General features: G+C 40.9%; 1 protein-coding gene, 1 non-coding gene and 1 pseudogene across 2 annotated transcripts; 2 read left to right on the top strand and 1 right to left on the bottom strand.

The window, feature by feature from the left end:
• The first annotated feature begins 1363 nt into the window (after positions 1-1363).
• On the top strand, positions 1364-1483 carry LOC126016690 (uncharacterized; annotated as a pseudogene).
• Positions 1484-19943: 18460 nt separating this feature from the next.
• SPATA19 (spermatogenesis associated 19) lies at positions 19944-25017 on the top strand. Its single transcript, XM_049778431.1, has 6 exons — positions 19944-20021; positions 20182-20238; positions 21730-21819; positions 21924-22015; positions 24654-24728; positions 24945-25017. Exons 1-6 carry the CDS (start codon positions 19944-19946, stop codon positions 25015-25017), a joined length of 465 nt encoding a protein of 154 aa, XP_049634388.1.
• Positions 20890-21023, bottom strand: LOC126016657 (small nucleolar RNA SNORA51). Its single transcript, XR_007498442.1, has one exon. It is a non-coding gene; the product is annotated as a small nucleolar RNA SNORA51 (small nucleolar RNA).
• Positions 25018-25610: the final 593 nt, after the last annotated feature.

Genomic DNA, 25610 nt, shown 5'->3' with positions numbered 1-25610 from the left:
TAAAGCAAAATACATAAAAATTACATCAGGCAGGCTGATAGGACTATAATCATGTCAATAATAATAATAATAATAATAATATTTTATATGAATGAACTAAATAGAAGGCAGAGTGTCAGAGCAGATTGAAAATCTAACTTCTACTGTCTGCTCTCTTAGAGACAGATTGGATGCCAAGATATGAGTTAAAAAACAAAAGGGTGAAAAGATGTCATGAAAATTATAGTCAGTGGAGGACTGGAATATTTTATTAATGTCAGTGCAGATCCTAAGAAAATTAGTAGATATAAAAATGGCATTTCTTTTCTTTAATATATTTTTTATTTAAGTAACATGATCATAGTTGGGTTACAGTCAACCAAAACACCCCCCTTCACCAGTGTAACATTACCCCCTCCCCCTTCCCATCCTCTACTTGTATTCGAGACAGGCATTCTACTACAGTTATTTGTTTTTAGGTTCAGTTAGTTGTATTTTTTTCCTTAAAGGATGAGTAAAAAAATATAGTAAAGGTGTGGTAGTGGCAATCACCATTGTTTGCATAAGTCCAGAAAAATGGGAAAATGGAAAAAAAAATTTCTTTTTTTTTTTTTTTTTTGGTTTTGGGCCACACCCAGCGTTGCTCAGGGGTTACTCCTGGCTATCTGCTCAGAAATAGCTCCTGGCAGGCACAGGGGACCATATGGGACACCGGGATTCGAACCAACCACCTTTGGTCCTGGATGGGCTGCTTGCAAGGCAAACGCCGCTATGCTATCTCTCCGGGCCTGGAAAAAAAATCTTTGACCTGATTACAAAAAGGCCTCACCCCAGAAATTTATTGGCATAAGATCGACTCTGCGTTCCAGGCATATCAGTCTGTCCAACTTGAGACATTCTCAAGGTCCCGGTAAAAATGGCATTTCTTAAAGATAGGAGTTAATTTTTAAGGAAAATGTAACACTTACAGATGTCTGTGAGGGAAAAGAGTCCCTAAGAGTAGGAAGCAATAACCAATAAAAAGGATGAACTGGGTTTGGAGTGATAGAGTGGTAAGGCATTTGCCTTGCACTCAGAAAACATAGGATTGACCCTGATTTTATTCCCGGCATCTCTTATGGTCCCTCAAGCCTGCCAGGAGTGATTTCTGAGCTTAGAGCCAGGAGTAACCACTGAGTGCTACGGGGTGTAACCCAAAAACAAAAAACCACAAAACAAACAAACAAACAATAGGAGGAATCAACAATTCAAGTTGAAGTCTTAAATGTTTCTCAGTGATGGCCAGTGTGGGGTGGGGAGGAAGAACACTTGGGATATTGGTGATGGGAATGTTGCATTGGTGAAGGGTTTTTATATATATAATAAAAAAAAAAAGAAAAGATAAGGCCTTCCAATGCTTACCACAGTCACTGTATAGAAAGAGGAGGTTACAGTAAATGCTCCCCCACATACACCTCAAACCAGGCCCTTTGCCTGGTCTTGTATTGTGAATGGGGGGGGGGGGACAAAAGATAGAAAAAAAATAGTTGTTAGCAAGAGTGTAAAAACTTGGCACAACAATGCAATTATCTATAACCTAATGGATAGTGAAAGAATACTCAGGCCAGACACAGCAGGATCTGTTCGTGTGTATGCTTTGCAACGGGGAAAGATAGTGTGAATTGTATTGGTGGGTGAACTTCATAGTGTGAATGTTGTCTCGTGAATGTCAATTACAAAGACAAAACTAGAGAGTGGAGCAACTCATCTCTGCATCTCAGCTCTACTCTGGCTGTAGGGACTCACAGATAAGAGGCGGCTCATTATTTACTGAAATATCACAAAGTGATGCATGATTGCTTAATTCTTTGCCCTGCACACTTGGAGTTTTTCTGGAGGTAGATCAGACACTGGATCATAAAAACCAAGTTTCAATACACTTAAATGAACTGAAATCAAAGCTACTATTCTTTGATCACAAAAGAATTAAAGAAGAAATCAACAATAGGAAGATAATTGTAAACTCTTTAACCTACTTGAATAATTAGGCACATGCTTCTAGATTTACCTAGGGATAAAATAATAAGTCACCCAAGGAAATTTGAACATATGCTGAATCAAATGCCTACAGACATACAATTTATGAAATACAGCTTAAAGCTGTGTTTGCAAAGGCAATTTATATCTTTAAATACTGGTAAGAGAAATAGAGAAAGATCTCAAATGATTCTGAGTCTCCTTATTTATAAATTAGCAAAGAAGAGCTAAACCAAAAGCTATCAAAAGCAAAATCAAAAGATTAGAGAGCAATAAAACAGAAAGCAGGGGATATAGAGAATTTATTGTGACACCAGATGGTCTTGTGACAATATTTAATTAAACAACAACCGGTTAACCAAACACCAAACCCAAGTCAACAATCAACAGCCAAACCAAACCTAACCAAACCAGACCAGACCAAACATCTATCTAGAATTACCCAAGAAAAGAGAAGACATGAGGCTGCCATGCTCGGAATACAGCAGGTAAGATGCTTGCCTTACAGTAAGAGGACCCTGGTTCAATTCCCAGTATCCCATATCATCTCTGGAGCCCTTCCCAGGAGTGATTACTGTGTGCAGAACCAGGAGTACATTAAGGCTTCTGGGAGGCTATCATGAACAATTATATACCCATAGGAGAGGCAAGTTAGGGTAAACCTGAGTCCTTGCTTAAAAAAAAAGTTCTAACAACATTTCAGCAGTTTACTTACTAATGAATCTCCAAAATGTAAAGTAGGGGCCGGAGAGATGGCATGGAGGGTAAGGCGTTTACCTTTCATGCAGAAGGTCATCGGTTCAAATCCCGGCATCCCATATGGTCCCCCGTGCCTACCAGGAGCAGTTTCTGAGCACAGAGCCAGGAAAAAACCCTGAGCACTGTCCGGGTGTGACCCAAAAACCCACAAAAAAAAAAAAAAAAAAGTAAAGAAAAGGAATTAAAAGGAAAAATTTAAATTTATATGTAAACTCAATGGATATATTCTAGACTGGGAAGTTGGAGGAAAATAAGAGGATTTCTACTAACTGAAATATACTATATATATATATATATATATATATATATATATATATATATATATATATTTGTCAGGGGTCTCAAACTCAATTTACTTGGGGGCCACAGGAGGCAAAGTCGGGGTGATCCTTGAGTGCAAAGTCAGTAGTAAGCCTTGAACATTGGGGAGTGTGACCCAAACAACTAAAACAAAACAAAACAAACAAACAAAAGATTCCTCTAGGGCAGGACCACAAAATGTACAGAGGATCGCAAACGGTACACGCGGCGCGACGTTTGAGACCCCCTGGAGATAGTAAGTTTGAAAGCTTTACTATAAAAGCTGTAACTAGGGGCCAACGATGGTGGCGCTAGAGGTAAAGGTGTCTCCTTGCAAGCGCTAGCCAAGGATAGGACCGCGGTTCGATCCCCCGGCCATCCCATATGGTCCCCCCCAAGCCGGGGCAATTTGCTGAGCATCAACGGGTGTGGCCCCCCCCCAAAAAAGCTGTAATTAGTCAATGTGATATTTGTATAAGAATAAAATATCAGTCGAGTGAAACCAAAATTGAGATGCAGAAATAAATTATTATGGGAAGTAACTTGATTTTCAGTAGAAGTATTGACAACTCAAAGGGAGAAGAAATCAGTTTTTCCCCAATGAATGGTTTACTATAACATATTCGTATCTAAAAAAGATGTGCTCAGATACAAAATCAGGTTATACACATAGAAATAATGAAAAATAAGTCACAGTTCTTGAGGAGAGCAAAAATTTCTGGAAATAAAGGGAAAACAGGGGGCCGGAGAGGATAGCACAGTGGTGGGGCATTTGCCTTGCACGCAGCCAACTCAGGACAGATGGTTTTAAATCCTGGCATCCCATATAGTCCCCCCCGTGCCTGCCAGGCGCGACATCTGAGTGCAGAGCAGGAGTAACCCTGAGCGCTGGCTGGGTGTAACCCAAAAACAAACAAATTAAAAAGGGAAAAACAGTCTTATTGACTTTAAAGTTTGAAATGATGCATAAATATGAGATGATAAACCAATTTGATTCAATCAAAATGTGAACTGTTTTCCCTCCAGAAGAGGAAGTACAAGCCACGTTGTAGGAGAAAATATTTGTACACCATATATTTGAGAAAGTATGATGAAATCATGCAACTTGCTGCAATCTGGTTGGAGCCGGAAGATACTATGTTGAGTGAAGCCAGAAGAAGAGAGACACCAGGACGATCCCATTATCTGTGGTATATGGATAAAAAAAAATGTAATGTAGTAAAGGGGATGCCTAAATCACCCTTGATCCTAAAGCTTAGGGAGGAGAAGAACAGAGAAGGAAAAAAATCAAGGCAAGAAGGAAGAAGATAAGAAAGGGAAGCAGGGGCCAGAGTGATTGTGCAACAGTGATGTGTTTGCCTTGCATGTGGCTGACCCAAGATGGACCTGCGGTTTGATCCCCCTGTGTCCCATATGGTCCCCAAGCCAGGAGCGATTTTCTGAGTGCATAGCCAGGAGTAACCGCTGTGGTGTCACCAGGTGTGACCCCCCCCAAAAAAAAGAAAGCAATGGGGGAACAGGGGTCTGTGTTTTATTCATATTGATCATTTGGGAGAGCAGTATGACTTTACATCCAATGCAAAGACCCAACAACACTAAAAACAGGGATGACAGAGTACAGGAGTACTGTGTTGGGAGTTAACATTGGTGTTGAAAATATATGCTTAAAACTCAACTATCAATAACTTTGTAATGCACTGTTCTTTAAATAAGAAATTAAAAAAAATAAAATAAAACTCATCACAAGTTAAATCTCCATTCATTAAAACTGGCATAAATAAAACATTCTTTCAAAAAAAATGTTTTGTCTGAGGAAAGAAAAAGATTTCTACAGTTCTGTGCTCAGAGTTGTCCTCTGGTGGTGCCATAGGGACCATTGGTGCCCAGGATTCAAATTAAGATCAGCCACAGCAGGACAATCACCTGCACCTCTGGTCGGTAGAATATAGAAAATAATTCTTATAAAGTAACAAAAAGTCCTAATAAAATATATACATAGCTTTTAGTTCAATGACTAACTTGTTAGCATTAATAAATTAGGAAAACACAAGGTTAAAACCAAAGATACACCTTTTTCCTCTATGACTAACATGGTTATGATAGGAACTAAATGTCAATCTGAGTGTGGCAAGGATATGGAGAACCTTGAACCTGCATGTATTGCAGGCGGGAATATTTTGAAAGTGCTTACATTTACTAAAAATTAGCTATGAAATATTTAGAAAGGGACTGGCTACTTTTGCAGACTATTTAAAAAATAGAAGAGAAGAAAGCAGGACTCATTCTATGAGTCAAGTATTACCTTGAGAGCAAAACTAGAAAAGTCTATTGCAAGAAAATAAACTATATACCAATATTTCCTATAGCCTGTAGATGTGAAATCCACAACAAAGTATTAGTAAATTGAATTGGAGCAATGCATTGAAAGGATTAATATCTCAGGACCATGTAGGATTATCTCAAGAGACAAGATTGAATTCAGCACCTGGAAATCAAAATCATGTAGAGCTATTAATAGACTGAAAAGCCAAATGCCCACATGATCTTCTCCTCAAATGCAGAAAAAGCGTTTGCCAAAATCCAAAGATTTTTAATGAGGAAAACACAATCTAGGAAAAAAAAAAAAGAAATTTTCTCAATTTGTTTAAAAGGACATACAAAAAAAGCCCTGATCAAACACCATACTTAATGGTCAAAGAGAATGTTTTCCTCCTAAAATCTTGAGTAAAAAAGAAATTCAATCTATCAGTATTTAACAATGTGTACCACGGTAATTAGACAAGAAAAGCATTGGGAAGCACCCAGACTACAAATAAAGAAGAAATCTTATCTCTAGCTGCTAAAGACATGATTCATTTATAAAGAATCCTAAAGAAACCACTAAAAAATTACCCCAGCAAATGTTTGAAAAGTTGCAAAATTAGTATTTTAAAGTCTGCTGTATTTCTATATGCTAGAAATGCCCAATACAAAAATTAGGATAAGATAAATAGGTCAATGGACTGAACAAATGCTTTGTTTTCAGGAAGTAGGGTTCATTCTGCTTGTTTCCCTGAGTACCATTGGCAGTACCACCCCAAACAGCCACTTGTAGATGCTAAGCGCCACTGAGTATGATTCAAATTGCTATTATCCCCTTAACCCCCAAATAATAACATTTACTATAGCATTAAAAAGAATAAAATACTTGTGAATACATTTAACAGATTAAGTAAAAGTATGAAAAAATTTGAAAACTATAAACTTCATTGAAAGAAATGAAAGAAGATAAAAATAATTAAAAAAAAACTCCACACCACACCATGTTTGTGAAATGAAAATAATATGTTCAAGGTGATAATAATCCCTACCCAGACACCAGCAGATATGTTTCTTCTTATGGAAATGGACACTTTGATCCTAAAATGCTGCTGGCACTAGAAGTAGCTAAAAGGATCTTGAGAAAAAGTGATTTCCAGTGTCAGAAAATAATAGTAAGTCCATAGTAACCAAAACAGGTTGGTGTCAGTCTAAGGATAAACACTACAAAAATAGAGACTGACATGTCTAGAAATAAACTCATAATATGTCTAGCTCATTTTTTGACAAAAGTGCTTTTCTAAAAGGGAGAAAAAGTTTCTTTTCAGCATATGGGTCTGGGAACTAAGATTCCACATACAAAATAAGTATATGTCTTATATTTATCATATATATATATTTGGTTTTTGGCAGTGCTCAAGGATGACTCCTGACTCTACACTCAGAAATCGCTACTGACAGGCTCAGGGGAACCGTATGGGATGCTGGAATTCGAACCACCCTCCTTCTGCATGCAAGGCAAACTTCCTACCTCCATGCTATCTCTCTGGCCCTATATTTACCATATATAAAATTAATTAAAATGCACCAAAGGCATAACTATAAAAGCTACAACTATTTAACAATTTAAAATGAACACAAAAGTATATTGAAAATGAACATAGGGGACTGGAGATGTGGTGCAGGGCATAAAGGTGTCTGCCTTGTGCTCGCTAGTCTAGGACTGACCACAGTTTGATCTCCTGGCCATCCCTATATGGTCCCCCAAGCCAGGAGTGATTTCTGAGCTCATAGTCAGGAGATAACCCTGAGCACCACTGATGTGGCCCAAAATAAAAAAAGAAGAAGAGAAGAAAAAAATGACACATAGAAGAGTATTCTTTCAGAGTTCCCCAACACAGCAAGGGAGCAACCAAGGGCGAAAGGCAGCAACACAGGAAGGAGAATTGACCCACACAGCTGTTGTTGGGGACATTGAAAGGAAAGGGCAATTGGCATTCCTGGGGGAGGGTGGTGGGTCACTGGGATGGTTGAGGTGTTGGAATTATGTGCATGAACAACCATTATAAAGAGTATTGTAAAACACAGAATCTCAATCAATAAAACTTAAAAAAATAGATACCACCTGGACTTTTTCAAAAATGAAATTTATTCATTTTGTGTGTTTAGTACTTAGTTTCAGTTTCATCAAGAAAGTGAGAAAAAAAGAGCATCAAAGAATGGAGAAAAATATTTTCTACATGTGACTTGTCAACAGAACTTTGATGAACTCTTAAGACTTGACACTGGAGTCCTGGACCTGAAACTGAATTTCAGGCTCCCAATATGACCCACTGCTCCCCTTTGCCCAGCCTGTTTCCTGTCCTCACATCCATCTGCCCTCACATTCTCAAATCATGTGAATGTTAACTGTCTGCATGATGACATGCTAATTTATAATCATCTGCTATTTTCAGGTAGGGGGACCCAAGCATTTCTTTCTCTCAGACCATATACAGCATCAAAACTCAGTAGACCAAACCAAGTAAATAGTTGTTAATTTTTTTTTATCATACTCCAAATAACCCTGAATGGTTATTTGGAGTATCCTGTAAGGCAGATGTATTCGTAGTTACCTTTTGTATAAATCAATTCAATATATCACTTTCTTAAGTAAAACTTAAGAATGTGAAACTTTACCATTCCAACACACAAAATGCAAAGAACAATGGGGAAATACTGGAGGCTAACTGCAAGTGAGGTTAGGAAGAGAAACCTAGGCAAATCTTCAAGCCTGAGCCTTGTAGATGAGAACCTAAAATCAACACTTAATGCTTTAGCAATAGAAATCAAGGAGGCACTAGCCAACAAAATAAAGCAACCAATAGATGAGCAATTTAACTAACTCAAAGAACTCTTTCAGAAAATGAAAAAATCTATACAAATGGAACTTAATAAACTAAAGAACATGTCAGCAAGTCGTAGTAGCAGAATCACACAGGTGGAGAACTGTATATATAAACATAAAAACAATTTACAAGCCAGTATTGATAAAGAAGTAAAAAAATAAATAAAAAAGAAAAAAGACACAAAAAGATGGGAAAAATGTAAGGTAGTTAAAAAACGAAGACAAGAGAAATAATCTCCAAAGTATAGAAATACTAGGAGAGGGAAATGGAAAGAACAAGTAGTGGGAGAGATAACAGCAGAGAAATTTCCCATTCTTTGAAAGAGGCCACTGTACAAATACAAGTGGCAAAAAGAGTATCAAATAAAATAGACTCAAACAGAACAATACCAACACATATAGTAATCAAAATAGCAAAAACCAAAGAGAGATGTACTTCTTAAAGGAGTAAGGGAGAAGAAAAACCATAAGTATAAAGGAAAAAAACAAAAGAATCACTCCAGATTTCCCATACACGATGGTCCAGACAAGAGCGAATGACATATTCAAATTACTGAAAGAAAGGAAATTTCAACCTAGAGTCCACTGCCCAGTTAGCCTCATTTTTTATATGTGAGGGAGAGGTAAAAACATTCTCAGACAAAAAGAAATTGCAACGTTCAAAATAACCAAACTGACTCTAAATGAACAACTGAAAGACCACTTATATAAACCAAAGAGTCAATTGTAACAGCAATAATCATATACAATTTAATAGCACAACAACCATTTTTGTCAATAGTTAACTTAAATATCAATGGACTAAACTCTCCCACCAAAAGGCACAGTCTATCCCATTTAAAATATTGTCAAAACCATCAAGTACCTAGGAATCAACCTATCAAGAGATATGAGAGACCTATACCACTAGGTTAGCCCTTGAGATAACCACAAAATTTCATAGCAGTGGCAGACCAGCATGATTAAAGCAATTCTGATATAGAATTTTCACACTCAGTGAGCCTAAACAGTAGAAATACAGACAGCTCAAAAAGTACCAACCACTGCCCAGTAAACCCTTAGTACTTTAGTAACACCACTGAGTGATATTATTATATTATTATTTTTTTATTATCATCATCATCAAATACCCCTTATTGACCTAAGTTTTAATGATTCTATTTGCCTTTTTGTTGTAACTTGGTAAATCATGGTGTTGTAATAACAAATTAAAAATCTGATAAACAATTTGTATTACTGGAAATGATCTACAATTAAAATAATAGCAAACTATTGGCTCATGCAACACCAGAATGTCAAGTGAAAGGGCCAGATGAATAGAAGAGGACATGTGACTGAAATCTAGATAAAATCTGTCAGTGAGACTAGAGGTCAAAATGCTGGTCACCTATACAAAGAAAACTATAAAACAGTTTCAAGAAATAAAAATTGACACAAAGAAATGAAGACATATATGCTGTTTATGGATTGGGAGGATTAACATAATTAAAATGGCAATACTCCCCAAAACACTGTACAGATTTAATGCAAAGTTTCTAAGCATACCTATAACATTCTTTAAAAAAGTAGATTTAGGCCACTCCCCCCAGAGACTTCTGAGTGCCGGCTGGGGAGGCGTGAGTGAGCTTCTCTCCTTTTGCTTGGCGTTTGGGCCTGCCCCTCCCCCCAGAGACTCCTGAGTGCCGGCTGGGGAGGCTTGAGTGAGTTTCCCTCCTTTTGCTTGGCATTTGGGCCTGCCACTCCCCTCAGAGACTCCTGAGTGCCGGCTGGGGAGGCGTGAGTGAGTTTCTTTCCTTTTGCTTGGCGTTTGGGCCTGCCACTCCTCCCAGAGACTCCTGAGTGCCGGCTGGGGGGGCGTGAGTGAGCTTCTCTCCTTTTGCTTGGCATTTGGGCCTGCCACTCCTCCCAGAGACTCCTGAGTGCCGGCTGGGGAGGCGTGAGTGAGCTTCTCTCCTTTTGCTTGGCGTTTGGGCCTGCCACTCCCCCCAGAGACTTCTGAGTGCCGGCTGGGGAGGCGTGAGTGAGCTTCTCTCCTTTTGCTTGGCGTTTGGGCCTGCCACTCCTCCCAGAGACTCCTGAGTGCCGGCTGGGGAGGCGTGAGTGAGTTTCTCTCCTTTTGCTTGGCGTTTGGGCCTGCCACTCCTCCCAGAGACTCCTGAGTGCCGGCTGGGGAGGCGTGAGCTCCTCTAGAAAAACCTTTAGGAAGGAGACCAAAGCAGGCCGAAATTAGAAGCCACAGCACTCCAAAACACACCATTAAATACAAAGAATTATGCGTAAATCAAGGAGATCTCTTATAACTGAAGACATCATGACAAGCCCTATCAAGTTTCCAAGTCCACCAAAACGCACAGATCCAGGGGAAGAAGACCTAAAAGCGGTCATGAGGAAGGAAATGCGAGAATTACTAAAACAAATGAAAGAAAACCTAGCAACCGAGTATAAGAATTTCATGGACGAACGACTCAGCCAAATTAAAGAAGAAATGTTAAAGAACATGAGAGATTCCATACAAAAAGAAGTGAAGGATTTAAAAGACAAAATAACAAGCCTTACGAGTAGAACCACAGAGTTGGAGAAGCACATCGATGAACTCGAAGGAAAACTGCAATATAAAAATGATCAAGAAACCAACAAAGAAATAAAAGGCAAAGCACTGGAAGGAAAAATCCAATATCTAATGAACAAGGACAAAAGAAACAATCTAAGAATTGTGGGTATACCAGAAGGGGAAGAAATAGGGAAAGGGGAAGAACAAGTAGTCAGGGAGATAATAACAGAGAACTTTCCCACCCTCTGGAAAGACAATTTAGGACAAATCCAAGAAGTCAAGAGAGTCCCTAATAAAATAGACCCTAATAAACTCACACCAAGACACATAATAATCCAAATGGCGAAAAACAAAGAGAAAGAGGAACTCCTGAAAGCAATAAGGGAGAAAAAAAACCTCAAGTACAAAGGAAAGGACATAAGAATCAAACCAGATCTCCCATTTGAAATAATTCAAGCAAGAAGACAGTGGAATGACGTATTTAAACGACTGAGTGAAAGAAATTTCCAACCCAGGGTCCAATACCCAGCAAAACTATCATTCATATGGGAGGGCAGACTAAAAACATTCACAAATATGAACGAACTTGAACTATTTGTGCAAACTAAGCCGATCCTAAGTGACTTACTCAGAGACGAATTACACAATCCAAACCCCCGATTGTAACAACAACCACGCCACACAATACAACTGCACAACAGTCCTCTTTATCAATAATTTCCCTAAATGTTAATGGACTAAACTCTCCAATTAAAAGACACATAGTAGAGAACTGGGTTAGGAAAAATAAACCGGACTTCTGCTGTCTGCAAGAAACACACCTACAGTTACAGGATAAGCACAGGCTTAGAATTAAAGGATGGAAAGTAATTATTCAGGCCAATGGAAAACAAAAAAGAGCAGGGACAGCCATTCTTATATCAGACCAAATTGTATTCAACCTCAAGAAAGTGATCAGAGACAAAGAGGGGCACTACTTACTGATCAGGGGAACATTAGATCAAGAAGTGCTAACCCTGGTCAATATCTATGCACCTAATGTAAAATCACCAAAATATGTGAGGCAACTACTGACAAACCTGGAGAAACACATGAAGGGAATTGTGATAATAGTAGGGGACCTCAATACTCCACTATCACCACTGGACAGATCCTCCAAACAGAAAAATAGTAAAGAAATAAGAGCTCTAAATGAAAAATTAGAAGAATTAGGGCTAATAGACTTATATAGAGCCCTCCATCCCCAGAAAGTAGAATACACATTCTTCTCAAACCCACATGGAACCTTCTCCAGAATAGATCATGTCTTAGGATACAAAGCCAACCTATATAAGACCACAAAGGTAAGGATCATTAGAAGTACTCTTTCAGATCACTATGCAACAGAGCTTATAATTGATGTCAAGAAGAAGCAATGGAGGAAAACTAATACCTGGAGATTGAATAACATACTGCTTAACAACAGCTGGATCAAAGAACAACTCAAGGAGGAAATAAAAAGATTCCTTGAGACGAATGACAATGAAGAGACAACATGTCAGAATTTATGGGATACAGCAAAAGCAGTACTTAGGGGGAAACTCATAGCATTACAGGCCTATGTTAAGAAACAGGAAAATAACAAAACCAACAGTTTAAAAGATCACCTCAAAGAATTGGAACAACAGCAACAGAGAAATCCAACCACAACCAGAAGGCAAGAAATCATAAAAACCAGAGCAGAAATAAACAACATAGAGACTAAGAAAACAATACAAAAAATCAATGAGACCAGGAGTTGGTTTTTCGAAAAAATAAATAAGATAGACAAACCATTGGCAAAACTTACCAAAAAAAAAGAGGGAAAACACCCAAATCACTAGGATCACGAATGAAAGGGGAGAGATTACAACAGAACCCCAAGAAATACAACATATCATGAGATCATATTATGAACAACTATATTCAACTAGGCTAGAGAACCCACCAGAAATCGACAGATTCTTGGACAAACACCCTCTTCCAAGACTGGAAAAGGAAGACCTAGAAACTCTAAACAGTCCAATCACTTCAGAGGAAATTGAAGACGTAATTAAAAGACTCCCTAAGAACAAATGCCCAGGCCCAGATGGATTTACAGGTGAATTCTATCAAACATTTCAAGAAGACTTATTACCACTGTTCCATAGGCTTTTCAAAACCATAGAAAAAACAGGAATCCTCCCCAACTCCTTTTATGAGGCTAATATCACACTCATTCCTAAAGAAGGCAAAGACACCACCAAAAAAGAAAACTACAGACCAATCTCACTAATGAACATTGATGCAAAGATACTTAACAAAATCTTAGCAAACCGAATCCAACACCTCATCAAAAAGATCATACATCACGATCAAGTGGGATTCATACCAGGAATGCAAGGTTGGTTCAACATACGCAAATCAATAAACATTATACACCACATCAACAACATGAAGGACAAAAACCACATGATCATATCAATCGATGCAGAGAAGGCGTTTGACAAAATCCAACATCCGTTCATGTTAAAGACACTCAGCAAAATAGGGTTAGAAGGCACCTTCCTTAAGATAGTTACAGCTATTTATGAAAAGCCTACAGCCAACATTATACTTAATGGCGAGAAGCTAGAAGCATTCCCACTAAGGTCAGGAACTAGGCAAGGCTGTCCACTCTCTCCACTCTTATTCAATATAACCTTAGAAGTCCTAGCAATAGCAATCCGACAAGAGAAGGGAATCAAAGGAATTCAAGTAGGGAAAGAGGAACACAAGCTAGCTCTATTTGCTGATGATATGATGATATACATCAAAAACCCTAAAGAATCCACAGAAAAACTCCTAGAAACAATCAACCAATACAGTAAAGTGGCTGGATACAAAGTCAATACACAAAAGACAGTAGCGTTTTTATATACAAACAATGAAGTTGAGGAGAGAGAGATTAAAAATACAATTCCATTTAAGATAGTATCAAAAAATATCAAATACCTAGGAATCAACCTTACAAGAGAAGTGAAAGATCTATACCAGGGAAACTTCAAAACACTTCAGAAAGAAATTGAAGACGATCTAAAGAAATGGAAGAACATCCCATCCTCATGGATAGGTAGAATTAACATAGTCAAAATGACTATTTTACCCAAACTGCTATATAGATTTAATGCAATCCCTATCCAAATCCAGACACAATTCTTTAAAGAAATAGAACAATCAATTATAAAATTCATTTGGAACCATAAAAGACCCAGGATAGCTAAACACATTCTGAAAAATGAGAAGTTGGGAGGTATCTCCTTACCTAACTTGAAACTATACTATAAAGCCATAGTAATAAAAACAGCATGGTACTGGAACAGAGACAGGACCTCAGACCAGTGGATTAGAACAGAATTCCCAGACATAAACCCCCAGATATATAGCCAACTAATATTTGATAAAAGAGGCAAGAATATGAAATGGAACAAAGAAAGCCTATTCAACAAATGGTGTTGGTACAACTGGAAACTCATATGCACGAAAGTGAAAATCGACCCATATCTCACTCCTTATACAAAAGTCAACTCAAAATGGATCAAAGATCTGGAAATCAGACCTGAATCTATAAAGTTTATCGAGAATAAAATAGGCAGAACACTCAAAGACCTTTATATCAAAAGGGTCTTTGACAATGGAGCACCAATGGCAAAAACGTTAGCATCAACTATAAACAAATGGGACTATATCAAACTAAAAAGCTTCTGCATGGCAAAAGAAACCCTACTTAATGCAAGAAGACAGCTAACAGAATGGGAAAAAATCTTTTCACTTGATATATCAGATAAAGGGCTGATATCTAGAACATACAAAGCGCTCAGAAACCTGAGCCCTTCAAAACCAAACGAAGCCATAAAAAAATGGGGAGACGAAATGAATAGACATTTCTCTGAGGAAGAGAGAAGGATGGCCAACAAACACATGAAAACATGCTCACCTTCGCTCATCATCAGGGAGATCCAAATCAAGACAACAATGAGATACCACCTCACACCAGTGAGGTTGGCTCACATCAAAAATAATGGAAACAACCTTTGTTGGCGAGGATGCGGTATGAAAGGAACTCTCATCCACTGCTGGTGGGAATGCCCCCTAGTCCAACATCTATGGAGAAAAGTCTGGAGAGTGCTCAAAGAACTCAGAATTGAGCTGCCATTTGACCCAGCAATTGCTCTCCTAGGCATATACCCCCAAGATGGAAGGACATTCATTCCAAAATACGTATGCACCCCACTATTTATTGCAGCACTCAGTATAATAGCCAAATCTTGGAACCAACCTCGATGTCCAACAACAGATGAATGGATCATTAAGATGTGGTACATATATACAATGGAATATTACATGGCAGTTAGAAATGATACAATCACAGACTTTGCAGCAACGTGGATGGACCTAGATCATGTTATGTTAAACGAAGTAAGTCAGAAGACAAAAGAAAAACACAGAATGGTAGCACTATTCTGAAACACCTAGAACACATAAAAAACAAAAAAATGACATTGAAGAAGCATAACTGCTTGAACCACAAAGAAAGACTTCATAAACTCCATTCCCTGATCTGCACAGCCACCAAGATCTTTAGAAACAGGTCTGATTTTACCATCCAAGATAAAGTAGAAGTCTTCCACATACCACGAAAGCAGCAAGAGGAGAATAAATGATCTATTTTTTTGACGTCTTTATTTTGGTGTGGAGATTACGGTTGATGTCTCCAATATTATTTTATTTTATTTTGTTTTGTTTTTCTCTTTCTTTTTTGCACTTGAGTATGATTTGATTTCAGAACCGAGATTATTGTGTGGTGCCTGTCTTTATTGCTGTGGTGCTTATCGGTTATTTAATTCGATATTTTTTTTGTATTGTGGTATTTTAATTACTTTTTTCACATCCTCTCTCAAACTGAGGTTGGAAGCCTCTAGACAGGACTCTGCCTATTTTCAGCATATTTGATTTTTGATTGAGAAGAGGACATATTAGGTGATGGGTATTCCCCTGATTCAATGTGAATATGTACCCAAAATACTACAGTGAAAGATATGTAAGCCATTATGAAAAAAAAATTGTGTTTTTAATCAGATAAAAAAAAAAAGTAGATTTAACACTTCTGAAATTCGTTTGGAACAATAAATGCCCCCAACTAGCTAAAGCAACCTTTAGGAAAAGAAGATGGGAGGCATCACTTTCTCCTACTTTAAATTGTATTACAAAGCAATAGGAATTTAAACAGCATGGTATTCGAATAAAGACAGATCCTCAGATCAATGGAATAGACTTGAGTATTCAGAGAATGTTCCCCAGACATACAATAAATTAATCTTTGATAAAGGAGCAAGAAATGCAAAACGGAGCAAGGAAAGCCTCTTCAACAAGTGGTGTTGGGACAATTGGTCAGCCACATGCAGAAAAGTGAACTCAGACCTCCATCTAACACCATGCACAAAGTTCAAATTCAAATGGATTAAAGACCTTGATATCAGACCCAGAACTATAAGGTATATAGAAGAAAATATAGGTAAAACACTCCATGACATTGAGATGAAAGGCATCTTCAAGGAGGAAACAGCACTCTCCATGCCACTCTTCAAGTGGAAGCAGAGATAAACAGATGGAACTATTAAACCGAGAAGCTTCTGCACCTTGAAGAAAACAATGACTAGAATACAAAGGCCATCCACAGAATGGGAGAAACTATTCACCCCATACCCATCAGACAAGAGGCTAGCAACTAAGATATATACAAGGTACTGACAGAACTCAACAAAAAGAACCCCATCTAACCTCATCAAAAATGGGGAGAAGAAATGAACAGACATTTCCTTAAAGAAGAAATACAGATAGCCAAAAGGCACATGAAAAAATGCTCCACATCACTAATCATCAGGGAGATGCAAATTAAAACAACAATGCCACAGAGACTGGCGCACATCACAAAGAACAAGAACAATCAGTGCTGGTGGGATGTGGGGAGAAAGGAACTCTCATTCACTGCTGATGGGTATGCCGTCTAGTCCAGCCTTTATGGAAAACAATATGGAGATTCCTCAAGAAACTGGAAATTGAGCTCCCATATGATACAGCTATACCACTCCTAGGGATATACCCTAGGAACACAAAAACACAATACAAGAATTCTCTTTGCATGCCTATGTTCATTACAGCTCTATTTACAATAGCCAAAATTTGGAAACAATCCAAAGATCCAAAAACAGAGGAGTGGCTAAAGAAATTGTGGCATATATATATATATATATATATATATATATATATATATATAATGGAATACTATGCAGCTATTAGAAAAAATAAAGTCATGAAATTTTCCTATACATGGATGTAATGGAAACTATTATGCTGAGTGAAATAAGTCAGAGGGAGAGACACACACACAGAATAGTATCACTCATCTGTGGGATTTTAGAAGAATAAAAGACAGTATGCTAATAATACCCAGAGACAATAGAGATGAGGACCAAAAGGACCAGCTCATGATATGAAGCTTACCACAAAGATTGGTGAGTACAGTTAGAGAAATAATTATACCAACAACTATTATGACAATGATATTAAGAGAAATAGAATACCTGTATTGAAGACAGGTGGGGGGGGGAGGAGGGAGAAAGTAGGGGGCATTGGTGGTGAGAAAGTTGCAATGGTGAAGAGGGGGTGTACTTGTTTTATGACTGAAATTCAACTACAAACATGTTTGTAAACATGGTGCTTAAATAAATATTTTAATTAAAAAACAAACAAAAACTCCAAAAGCTGGTCACTTTATAGTTTCTGCGAACCTGTGATGAAACTGGAAATGACTTGGGTGTTGGTGACATACATATGCATGAATCTCTGTGAAATTTATGTGTTGTATGCTGGTACTGGTATAATTGTTTCTATGCAAATGATGTGTTAGACCTTTACTCATGGTAGATATGCAAAAATAACTCAGAAGCCTAAATTTGAAAGCTAAAATTATAAAACTTCTGAGAAAAAGTAGGAGAAAAATCAACCCTCCTGGGGGCTGGTGATTGGATTCAAAGGTGCAGGCTTTGTATGACCAAGGCCCAACCTTGATCTCCCTTTCTTTTCTTTTGTTTTTGGGCCACACCAGTGATGCTCAGGTGTTACTCCTGGCTATACATGCACTCAGAAATTGATCCTGGCTTGGGGAACCATATGGAATGCCCGGGGATCAAACCATGGTCTGTCCTAGGTTAGCTTGTGCAAGGCAGACACCCTTCTGCTTGTGCCACTGCTCTGGCCCCATAACCTTGATTTCTGGAAGTATAAAGCCTCAGCCCCAATCCCAGTACTTCTGAGTGCAACCCTGATGGACTTCAACACATCCATATCCAAGTGACACATCACTATCGTCTGGTCATTGAACAGTCACTGCCAGGCTGATCACTGCTGGATGACCTAGGAGATCCCTGGGGAGGCCCCCAGAGCTAGGTGACCTTGGACTTGAAGGCTTGCTCTAGAGCCTGACTCCCTGGGAGCTGAGACCAAACACCTGTATGATAGGGGTGTGTGTGTGTGTGTGTGTGTGTGTGTGTGTGTGTGTTCTGGTCTATACTTCTTTATGAAAATGGAAACTGGCATGTACTGGGAGGTCATTTTGGGAACAGACATGGTTGTTTGACTTTCATTATTAAGAAGAGCCTCTGGGATCAGAGAGAGAGCATGTAAGTAAGGCGTTTACCTTGCATGTAGAACGATGGTTCGAATCCCGGCATCCCATATGTTCCCCTGAGCCTGCTGGGGGTGATTTCTGAGCATGGAGCCAGGAGTAACCCCTGAGTGCTTCCGGGAGTAACTCAAAAACAAGACAAAAAACAAACAAACAACAAAAAAACAACAAAAAAAGGAAGAGCCTCTGGCATGAGAGCAGAGCTATTGGATCTTTCCAGAGTTCATCTTTCCATCTCATGTGAATTTGGGGTTCAAGTGACTCTGACAAATAAAAACCAAAAAGTGGTGTCTGTCCATCAGGGAGGCAGACAGTTCTTAGGAGCCAGAAGCAGTCTCATTTTCTGTCTCCAGGAGGGTCAGGACCAGGTCATACGGCTAGAAACTTTCAGAAGAGGACTTGGGTGAGTGTCAAATCTTAAAGCTCCAGGACAAGTGTTCAGGCCGGATGGTCCCCAACAGTCTATCCTTACTGAGAATCACTGGCCTCATGGGGGAGATGTGGGGAAGCGAGGTGCAGGACCTGAACCCTTCTCTTGTCATCCAGCATCTTGTACTGGAAGTTGAGGCCGATGCTGGGGCAACATCCTGACCAAGTAGCTCAGGGTAGGGTAACAGAAACCCATACCTGTGGGGTCCCCACAACCTGACATGCACAGAACAGCCTCTGTGCCTCTGCTGCCTCTCAGAGCTATAGGAGATCTACACTGTATAAGAAACACCCCTTTTCCATGACAACCTTTATAATAAGTGTGTTCTTTTGCTTAGTAAATCTATTTCTGTATCATCTGCTCCTGAGACTCGCCATACATACCCTGTGATTCTGTGATTAGGGAAATTCTGTCTGAAGTTTCTGGTTTCTCGCTTCCCTGCCCCATCTGTCTACTTCCAAGCTGCACCAAGGCAGATACTTATTTTAAATTGAATCACCTTGAGAAACACAGTTATAAAGAGGATGGTTGATTTTCAGCCATACAGTGGCCAATACCCATCCCTTCATCAGTGCACATTTCCCATTACCAATGTCCCCAATTTCCCTCCCACCACCCCCAGCTTGTCTCACAGGCAGACATCTCTCTCTCTCTCTCTCTCTCTCTCTCTCTCTCACACACACACACACACACACTTTTTCATTTTTCTTTTTAACACTCTGATTTACAATACTGTTACTGAAGGTATATGATGCATATCACTTTACCTACTTTCAGTGCCCAATTCTTGTCCCAAGAGATCATTTCCCACTCTCATTTGTCATAGTGGTCCCTTCACAGGCAGATAGATACTCTGATCTGGGTTCTCTCCACTGGGAGCCTGAGTTGAGGGTCATTGTCGCATCATCGTGGACCAACCAATCAGGGAGATGCCTTCACTCCCTTGCTTGACTGGCTTCTCAGGCAGCGTCAATGGAAGGAGGTCTGGCCTATTTTCAAGATGATTATTACAACATGGACTGTCTACATTGTTTTAAGGAAAAAGCTAGGCTTCCCCTTCCCACCAAGGAAGTACTCGGTAAGTGCTATTGGGATCACTATCAGAAACTGTTTCTACCCCCCCCCCCCCACTTTGAGCATCCTGCTGGCCAGGAGGAAGAGGTTCTTGGTATGGAGAAGAGGGGTAGATGTGGGGCCCTCAGGTTTCTGGAGGGCCTCATTAAACTCATTTGTTGCAGGATGTTCAAGTGGTGGAAAGTGATGCTGTGAATGTCGTGCAACATTGGTTGAAGAAAGTGAGTATGATTTTGGCATGCCTTGGCCCTCTCTTCTAGAGAGCAGGCCCAGAGGGTGCAGATATCCCGGTGGCTCTTGCCCTGGACCCAGGAAACTCTATCAGGGCTCTCAAACTCAATTTACCTGGGGGCTGCAGGAGGCAAAGTCGGGGTGATCCTTGAGTGAAAAGTCAGTAGTAAGCCTTGAACATTGGGGTGTGTGACCCAAACAACTAAAACAAAACAAAAAAAGATTCCTCTAGGGCAGGTCTATAAAATGTTGTATGGAGGGCCGTTTGAGACCCCTGCCAGTTTCTTGACAAACCTTTCTCCCTACTCCGTCCCTTCCTTCCTTCCTCCCGTCCTCCCTTCCTCCCTTCCTTCCTTCCTTCCTTCCTTCCTTCCTTCCTTCCTTCCTTCCTTCCTTCCTTCCTTCCTTCCTTCCTTCCTCCATTCTCCCTACTCACTCCCTCCCTCCCTCCCTCCCTTCCTTCCTTCCTTCCTTCCTTCCTTCCTTCCTTCCTTCCTTCCTTCCTTCCTTCCTTCCTTCCTTCCTTCCTTCCTTCCTTCCTTCCTTCCTTCCTTCCTTCCTTCCTTCCTTCCTTCCTTCCTTCCTCCCTTCTCTTCCCTTCCCCTCCCTCCCTTCCTCCTCTTCCTTTCTTTCCTCCTTTTTTTGGTCCCCCCATTCACAATACAGACCAGGCAAAGGGCCTGTGTTGAGGTGTATATGGGGTGCATTTATATATATCTATATATCTTTCTATACAGTCAGTGTAAAGAACACAGCCTGTGGTAAGAATGAGGCCTTATCTTTTTTTTTTTTATTTTATATATATTTATATATATCCCAGTGTCCCAGTGTCCTTCCTCCCCATCCCACACTGGCCTGTACTCTAGACAGGCTTTCTACAATGGAATATTATGCAGCCATCAGAAGAGATGAAGCCATGAAATTTTCTAAAATAGAGGGCATTTTATTTTTAGATAAACTGCACAATTTTCTAAAACATCCTATGTTCTTCATGATGCATAGCACACACTTTTATTTGTTAAGTCCGGCCAGTCTAATCTGACCCAAAACAGGCCATTTGACTTGTTCCCACTCCCTGGCTTTTGCACTAAGTGCTGCTGTGAACCTAGGTGTGCATACTAATCTTTTCAGAGGAATGTTTTGTGCTTTGGGAGTAGATACCAAGAAATGGAGTTAGTGGGGAATGTGGGATTCCCAGTATTTATCTTTAAAGGACTCTCCATATTGTTTTCTATGGAGACTGAGCCAGACAATACCTCAAGCAGTGACAGGGGTTCTTTCTGCACCTCCACCAATGCTGGTTGTGTATGATTGGAGGTACCTGTCCTTGTACGCTCTGTGCTCTAAGGGACACTGACCTGGGGTCCACTCTCAGTCTGTGGGCATCAGCATTAAAGTCCTGAGGGGGAGAAAGAAAAGAAACCTGGCAGAGGGGGACTGGGCCTGGTGAGGAGCACTGCTGGGGGTCACTCCTGTTTCAGACTGAAGATGAGGCTTGCCAGGACATCAAGGAGAAGCTCTCCACCTGCCCTTCCATCCACGGCCAGGATGTACATGTGACCCGAGATGTGGTAATGGAGGTGGCTCGGGAGAGTGGGGGGAGCTAGTTCTCAGTCTCCCCTGCTGCCCTGAGGTCTTGGCTGCAGGGGTCATGGAAGTACCCCTGGTTTCCTAGGTAAAGCATCGTTTTTCAAAGGCGGATCTGTTAACCAATCCGAGTCAGGAAGTTCTGGAGGAAAGAACAAGGATCCAGTTCATAAGATGGAGGTAAACATCCTGAGCCATGTTGTGGGTGGGGGTCTGGCCAATGCATACTCACAGCTGCTCTTCCCAGACTCGTCATTGCTTCAGTGAAGGCAGATATTGAATGTCTCGCTCATCGGTGGTTTGTAAGTATTGAAATAAGAGAACGGCAGGAGGACCAGCAATGACCTCTTGGCCTTGGATGACAAAACTTGGTTGCCAAGGCATGGGGTAGCAAGTGTGGGGAAGAGGAAGGCTAGAAGTCAAGTGGGGACCCTGCTGGAGGATCTAGGACACCGGTGGTGGTGAGGTGCAGTAACTGTGTCCTTAAAACAAAAAACATTAACACACTTGTAACCACATTATCCAAACAACCACAAACACCACCATCAAAATACGAGTGAAATCTCACACAAAAAAGATTTTCAGGTGTGGAACATGGGGCTTACTTCCTGTTTCTGGAGCACTTTGAACACATCTCCTACTTGTGTTACTTTTACACTTGATTTCTTCAGAGGTGGCTGCCCTTTGAGAAGCCAAACGAAAATAAAGTCATACAGTGCAAAAGCCCAAGCCCTCAACCAAGCCCAAGCCCTCATACAGGGTTAGGATGTGCTTAGAGCCTAAAGCGAAGAAGACTCTGTGGCTTTTTGAGGGTGTCTTGGGCAGCTTTATCCAGCACAGAGCCAGGTGCCGAGTGAGCTTGGCAGAAATGTGCTCCCTGCATCCTAGACTTCCACTTTCTTTGTGAGTTCTTGAGTGTGTCTTCCAGTAAAGGAGGGTGGAGTCTTCTACAGAGGTGCCAAGCCCCCCCTTGATCTCTGCATGTGGCCTCTGTACTTCCTTTCATGCCTCATTCTCCAGCTAGCTTGAGCAAATATGCCTCAAGAAATAAATGCCTTCTGGCTTCAGGGTATCTGGTTTCTGTGTGCATCTCATTCCCTCTATTCAAGACTCCTTCCCCGTTTTAGAAGAGGTTTAGGATGCATTTACACAGCAGGAAGGGAGGATGGGGTCAAATTGGAAACCTGGGAAAGATGGTTTACAGATCTTACAAATATATTTGAGTATTTTTTATTAATTTTGTTTATTAGTAATACTGTTATAACAGATTGTGAGTTGTTTTGGGTCAGGCTTACTACCACATGTTCTCTGCTACAGATTCTTTATTTGACAGCTCTTAACTGCTCATGTAGGTCTGACTGCTCTTGAGGTTGGAGCAGCTGCAAACAACAGAAATGTCATGTCCTGGACAGAAACCCTGATTGCTGTCCCTCTTCTTCCTTCTCCTTACCAGTCTGCTCTCTCTTTGCCAAACTTGCAGCCCCCTTCATCTTTCTCTCATACTACACCTCATCACACCTTTCCCCCCCAGTACTAGTCCACAAATATACAGTGACCTGGTTTTATGCATTATATATCCCCACCCCTTAATTGTTCCTACTATCTAATTGGTTGCACTCTATGAGGTCATCCAATTGGAACAGCCAGTCTGGTTTGTATGCAAATGAAAACATGAGGTGATTGTGGGATTTCCAATTAGATCACAGTACCCTGATGTGGGTTTGCAAGGTACACTTTTTGCAAATTTTTGCAAAATGTGCAAAAATTTGCACATTTTATGCAAATGAGGTCTGTAGAATGACACTACCCCATGCATGATTCTGAACCCTTCTATCATCTTTACTCAGAGTGTAGTGCTTGGATCCTATACCAAGAACCCTGTTTGTGCCTTTGTTGGGTACCAGTACCCTAATACCTCCTGCTTGCTCAGCCTTTGGAATAGAGGCAGATACTAGGAGGGGATGCATGGTGAATAGGTGCTGGGTGCATGCCAGTTCCTGGGAAGCAGAGACAGACCATGAAGTGCATCATAAGGGCCCTACATGGGGCCTGGTGTTGATAGGTTTCTAGTTGGATATTGGCTTGGCTATGCCACAGTCATGTGGGACCATCCACATGCAGAACTGGACCATCTCCTCTTCCCTGAGGCTCCCTTAACACACTCCTCCTAGCCTAACCTTTTCTCTCTCAACTCTCTCTCAACCTCTGAGAAAAGCATTTATGGTCATGTGGTTTTATTTGGGGGAAATTCCTATCTATCTTCACATGGAAATGGAGTGAGGCGGGGACAGTTCATGTCCTGGAGGTGGAGGGTTTCTGAGGCTTGAGTGGGTCCATGGAATTGGAAAAATAAATCTATTATGGCATCCACAACAATAAAATGTATGGCAAATGGCCAAGAGAGGATGACAGCTTGCCTCACTGTCCAAATCAGCTTTATAACTGGTTGTAAGAAGCCTGTGTCTTACAAGGCTACTGAATGGTTATGACTGGAGGAAAGTCTAAACCTCTCCCTGCCTACAATATTTGCTGGCTAAGGGGAATTTATGTATTTTAATTAAAACAACAAGCTTTCATGTTCCTTATGCCAGTGGCATAAATGAGCCCTGCAGATATGCAGGGAGGGAGTCTGTCCTCCAATGATTCAACCCAGTAGCTTGAAACACCCAGGAAGGTCAGGTGGGGTCCAGGTGTGGAGCACACCTTGCATGAGAGAGGCCCTCGGCTTCACTCTGGTACCTCACTGTCCCCTTACACCTCTGGGCGTGGCTCCATAAAACAAAGAGCCCCAGGAACCCCAATGCTCTCTGTCTTGTAGCCACACCCGCGTTTTTCAAGCGCCCGAGTCGAGAGAGGAGGTTATTCGTGATCGGATCCAGCAAGTAAGACAAAGGTAAAACAAGCAGCCGGGTAGCATCTTCCAGAGACTGTGGGGGACAGGCTGTGGGCTTCTACCTGTGCCTGCCCTCTGCTGCAGTCTATAGCAACCCCCACCCAGATGCTCCCACCTGAGTGAATGCTCCCATTTGGCTGGTGATTGTCTGCCTACCCAGCAGCCCTGTCCCACTGCACAGCTCTGCAGTCCCCATAAACACTCCTATCCCCACAGCCTCTGCCAGCTCTCAGATGAATCCTCCTCCGAAGGCTTCGATTGTTATGATTGTTGTTACCCAGAGTGCTAAGAGCTGCAGGTGAGGAGTGGAGGAGATGGTGAAGAACTGGGAATGGAACTTGCGACTTTCCCCTGGAATAGTTGGGCCCCCTTAGACTGCTGAAGGGCCTGGAGGTCATTTCCCAAAAGAAGTCACTGAGTTCAGAGTAGGGGTAGGCGTGAGGGGAATGGGTCAGACACAACGCAGCAGCCAGGCCTGAGTTGCATTTTCATGGCCCAGACCTTTATCACAGAGTACTTGTGTGGGCCCAGGTCACCCATAACAGGACTTCCAGGTTGCTCTTGACATGTTCTCCTGATGACAGCCATGCAGCTGTTTTTTGGTGTGAACAGTACAGGCCAGGGCACAAGTCAGTCACTACTAAGGAACCTCTGACACCCTGCCAGGTGCAAAGGACAGAGGAGCCTTGTCCACTTGAAACTCAATGGGAGGGTGGCAGAGAGGTGTTCAGGACTCAGGGAACACTTAACAGTACATCCTCTCTGCAAGGATGCACTTTGCATCTGCCTATTCCACCATGACACTTACTTTGTACTCTCCCATCATGGTGCTCACTCATAGTACACACTGCATACCACCCTGCAGTATGTTGAGGTTTCTCC

Source organism: Suncus etruscus, chromosome 8 (assembly GCF_024139225.1).
Source record: "Suncus etruscus isolate mSunEtr1 chromosome 8, mSunEtr1.pri.cur, whole genome shotgun sequence".
Classification (NCBI taxonomy): domain Eukaryota; kingdom Metazoa; phylum Chordata; class Mammalia; order Eulipotyphla; family Soricidae; genus Suncus; species Suncus etruscus.
The sequence above is the reverse complement of the archived record's forward strand: the minus strand, read 5'-3'. Positions and strand labels throughout refer to the sequence as shown.

Excerpts from the sequence above, each read along its gene's own strand:
- SPATA19 (XM_049778431.1), top strand. The coding sequence starts at position 19,944 with ATGATTATTACAACATGGACTGTCTACATTGTTTTAAGGAAAAAGCTA. Across the intron at positions 21,820-21,923 it reads TACATGTGACCCGAGATGTG|GTAAAGCATCGTTTTTCAAA; the intron begins GTAATGGAGGTG and ends CTGGTTTCCTAG. Across the intron at positions 24,729-24,944 it reads ATCCAGCAAGTAAGACAAAG|CCTCTGCCAGCTCTCAGATG; the intron begins GTAAAACAAGCA and ends CTATCCCCACAG.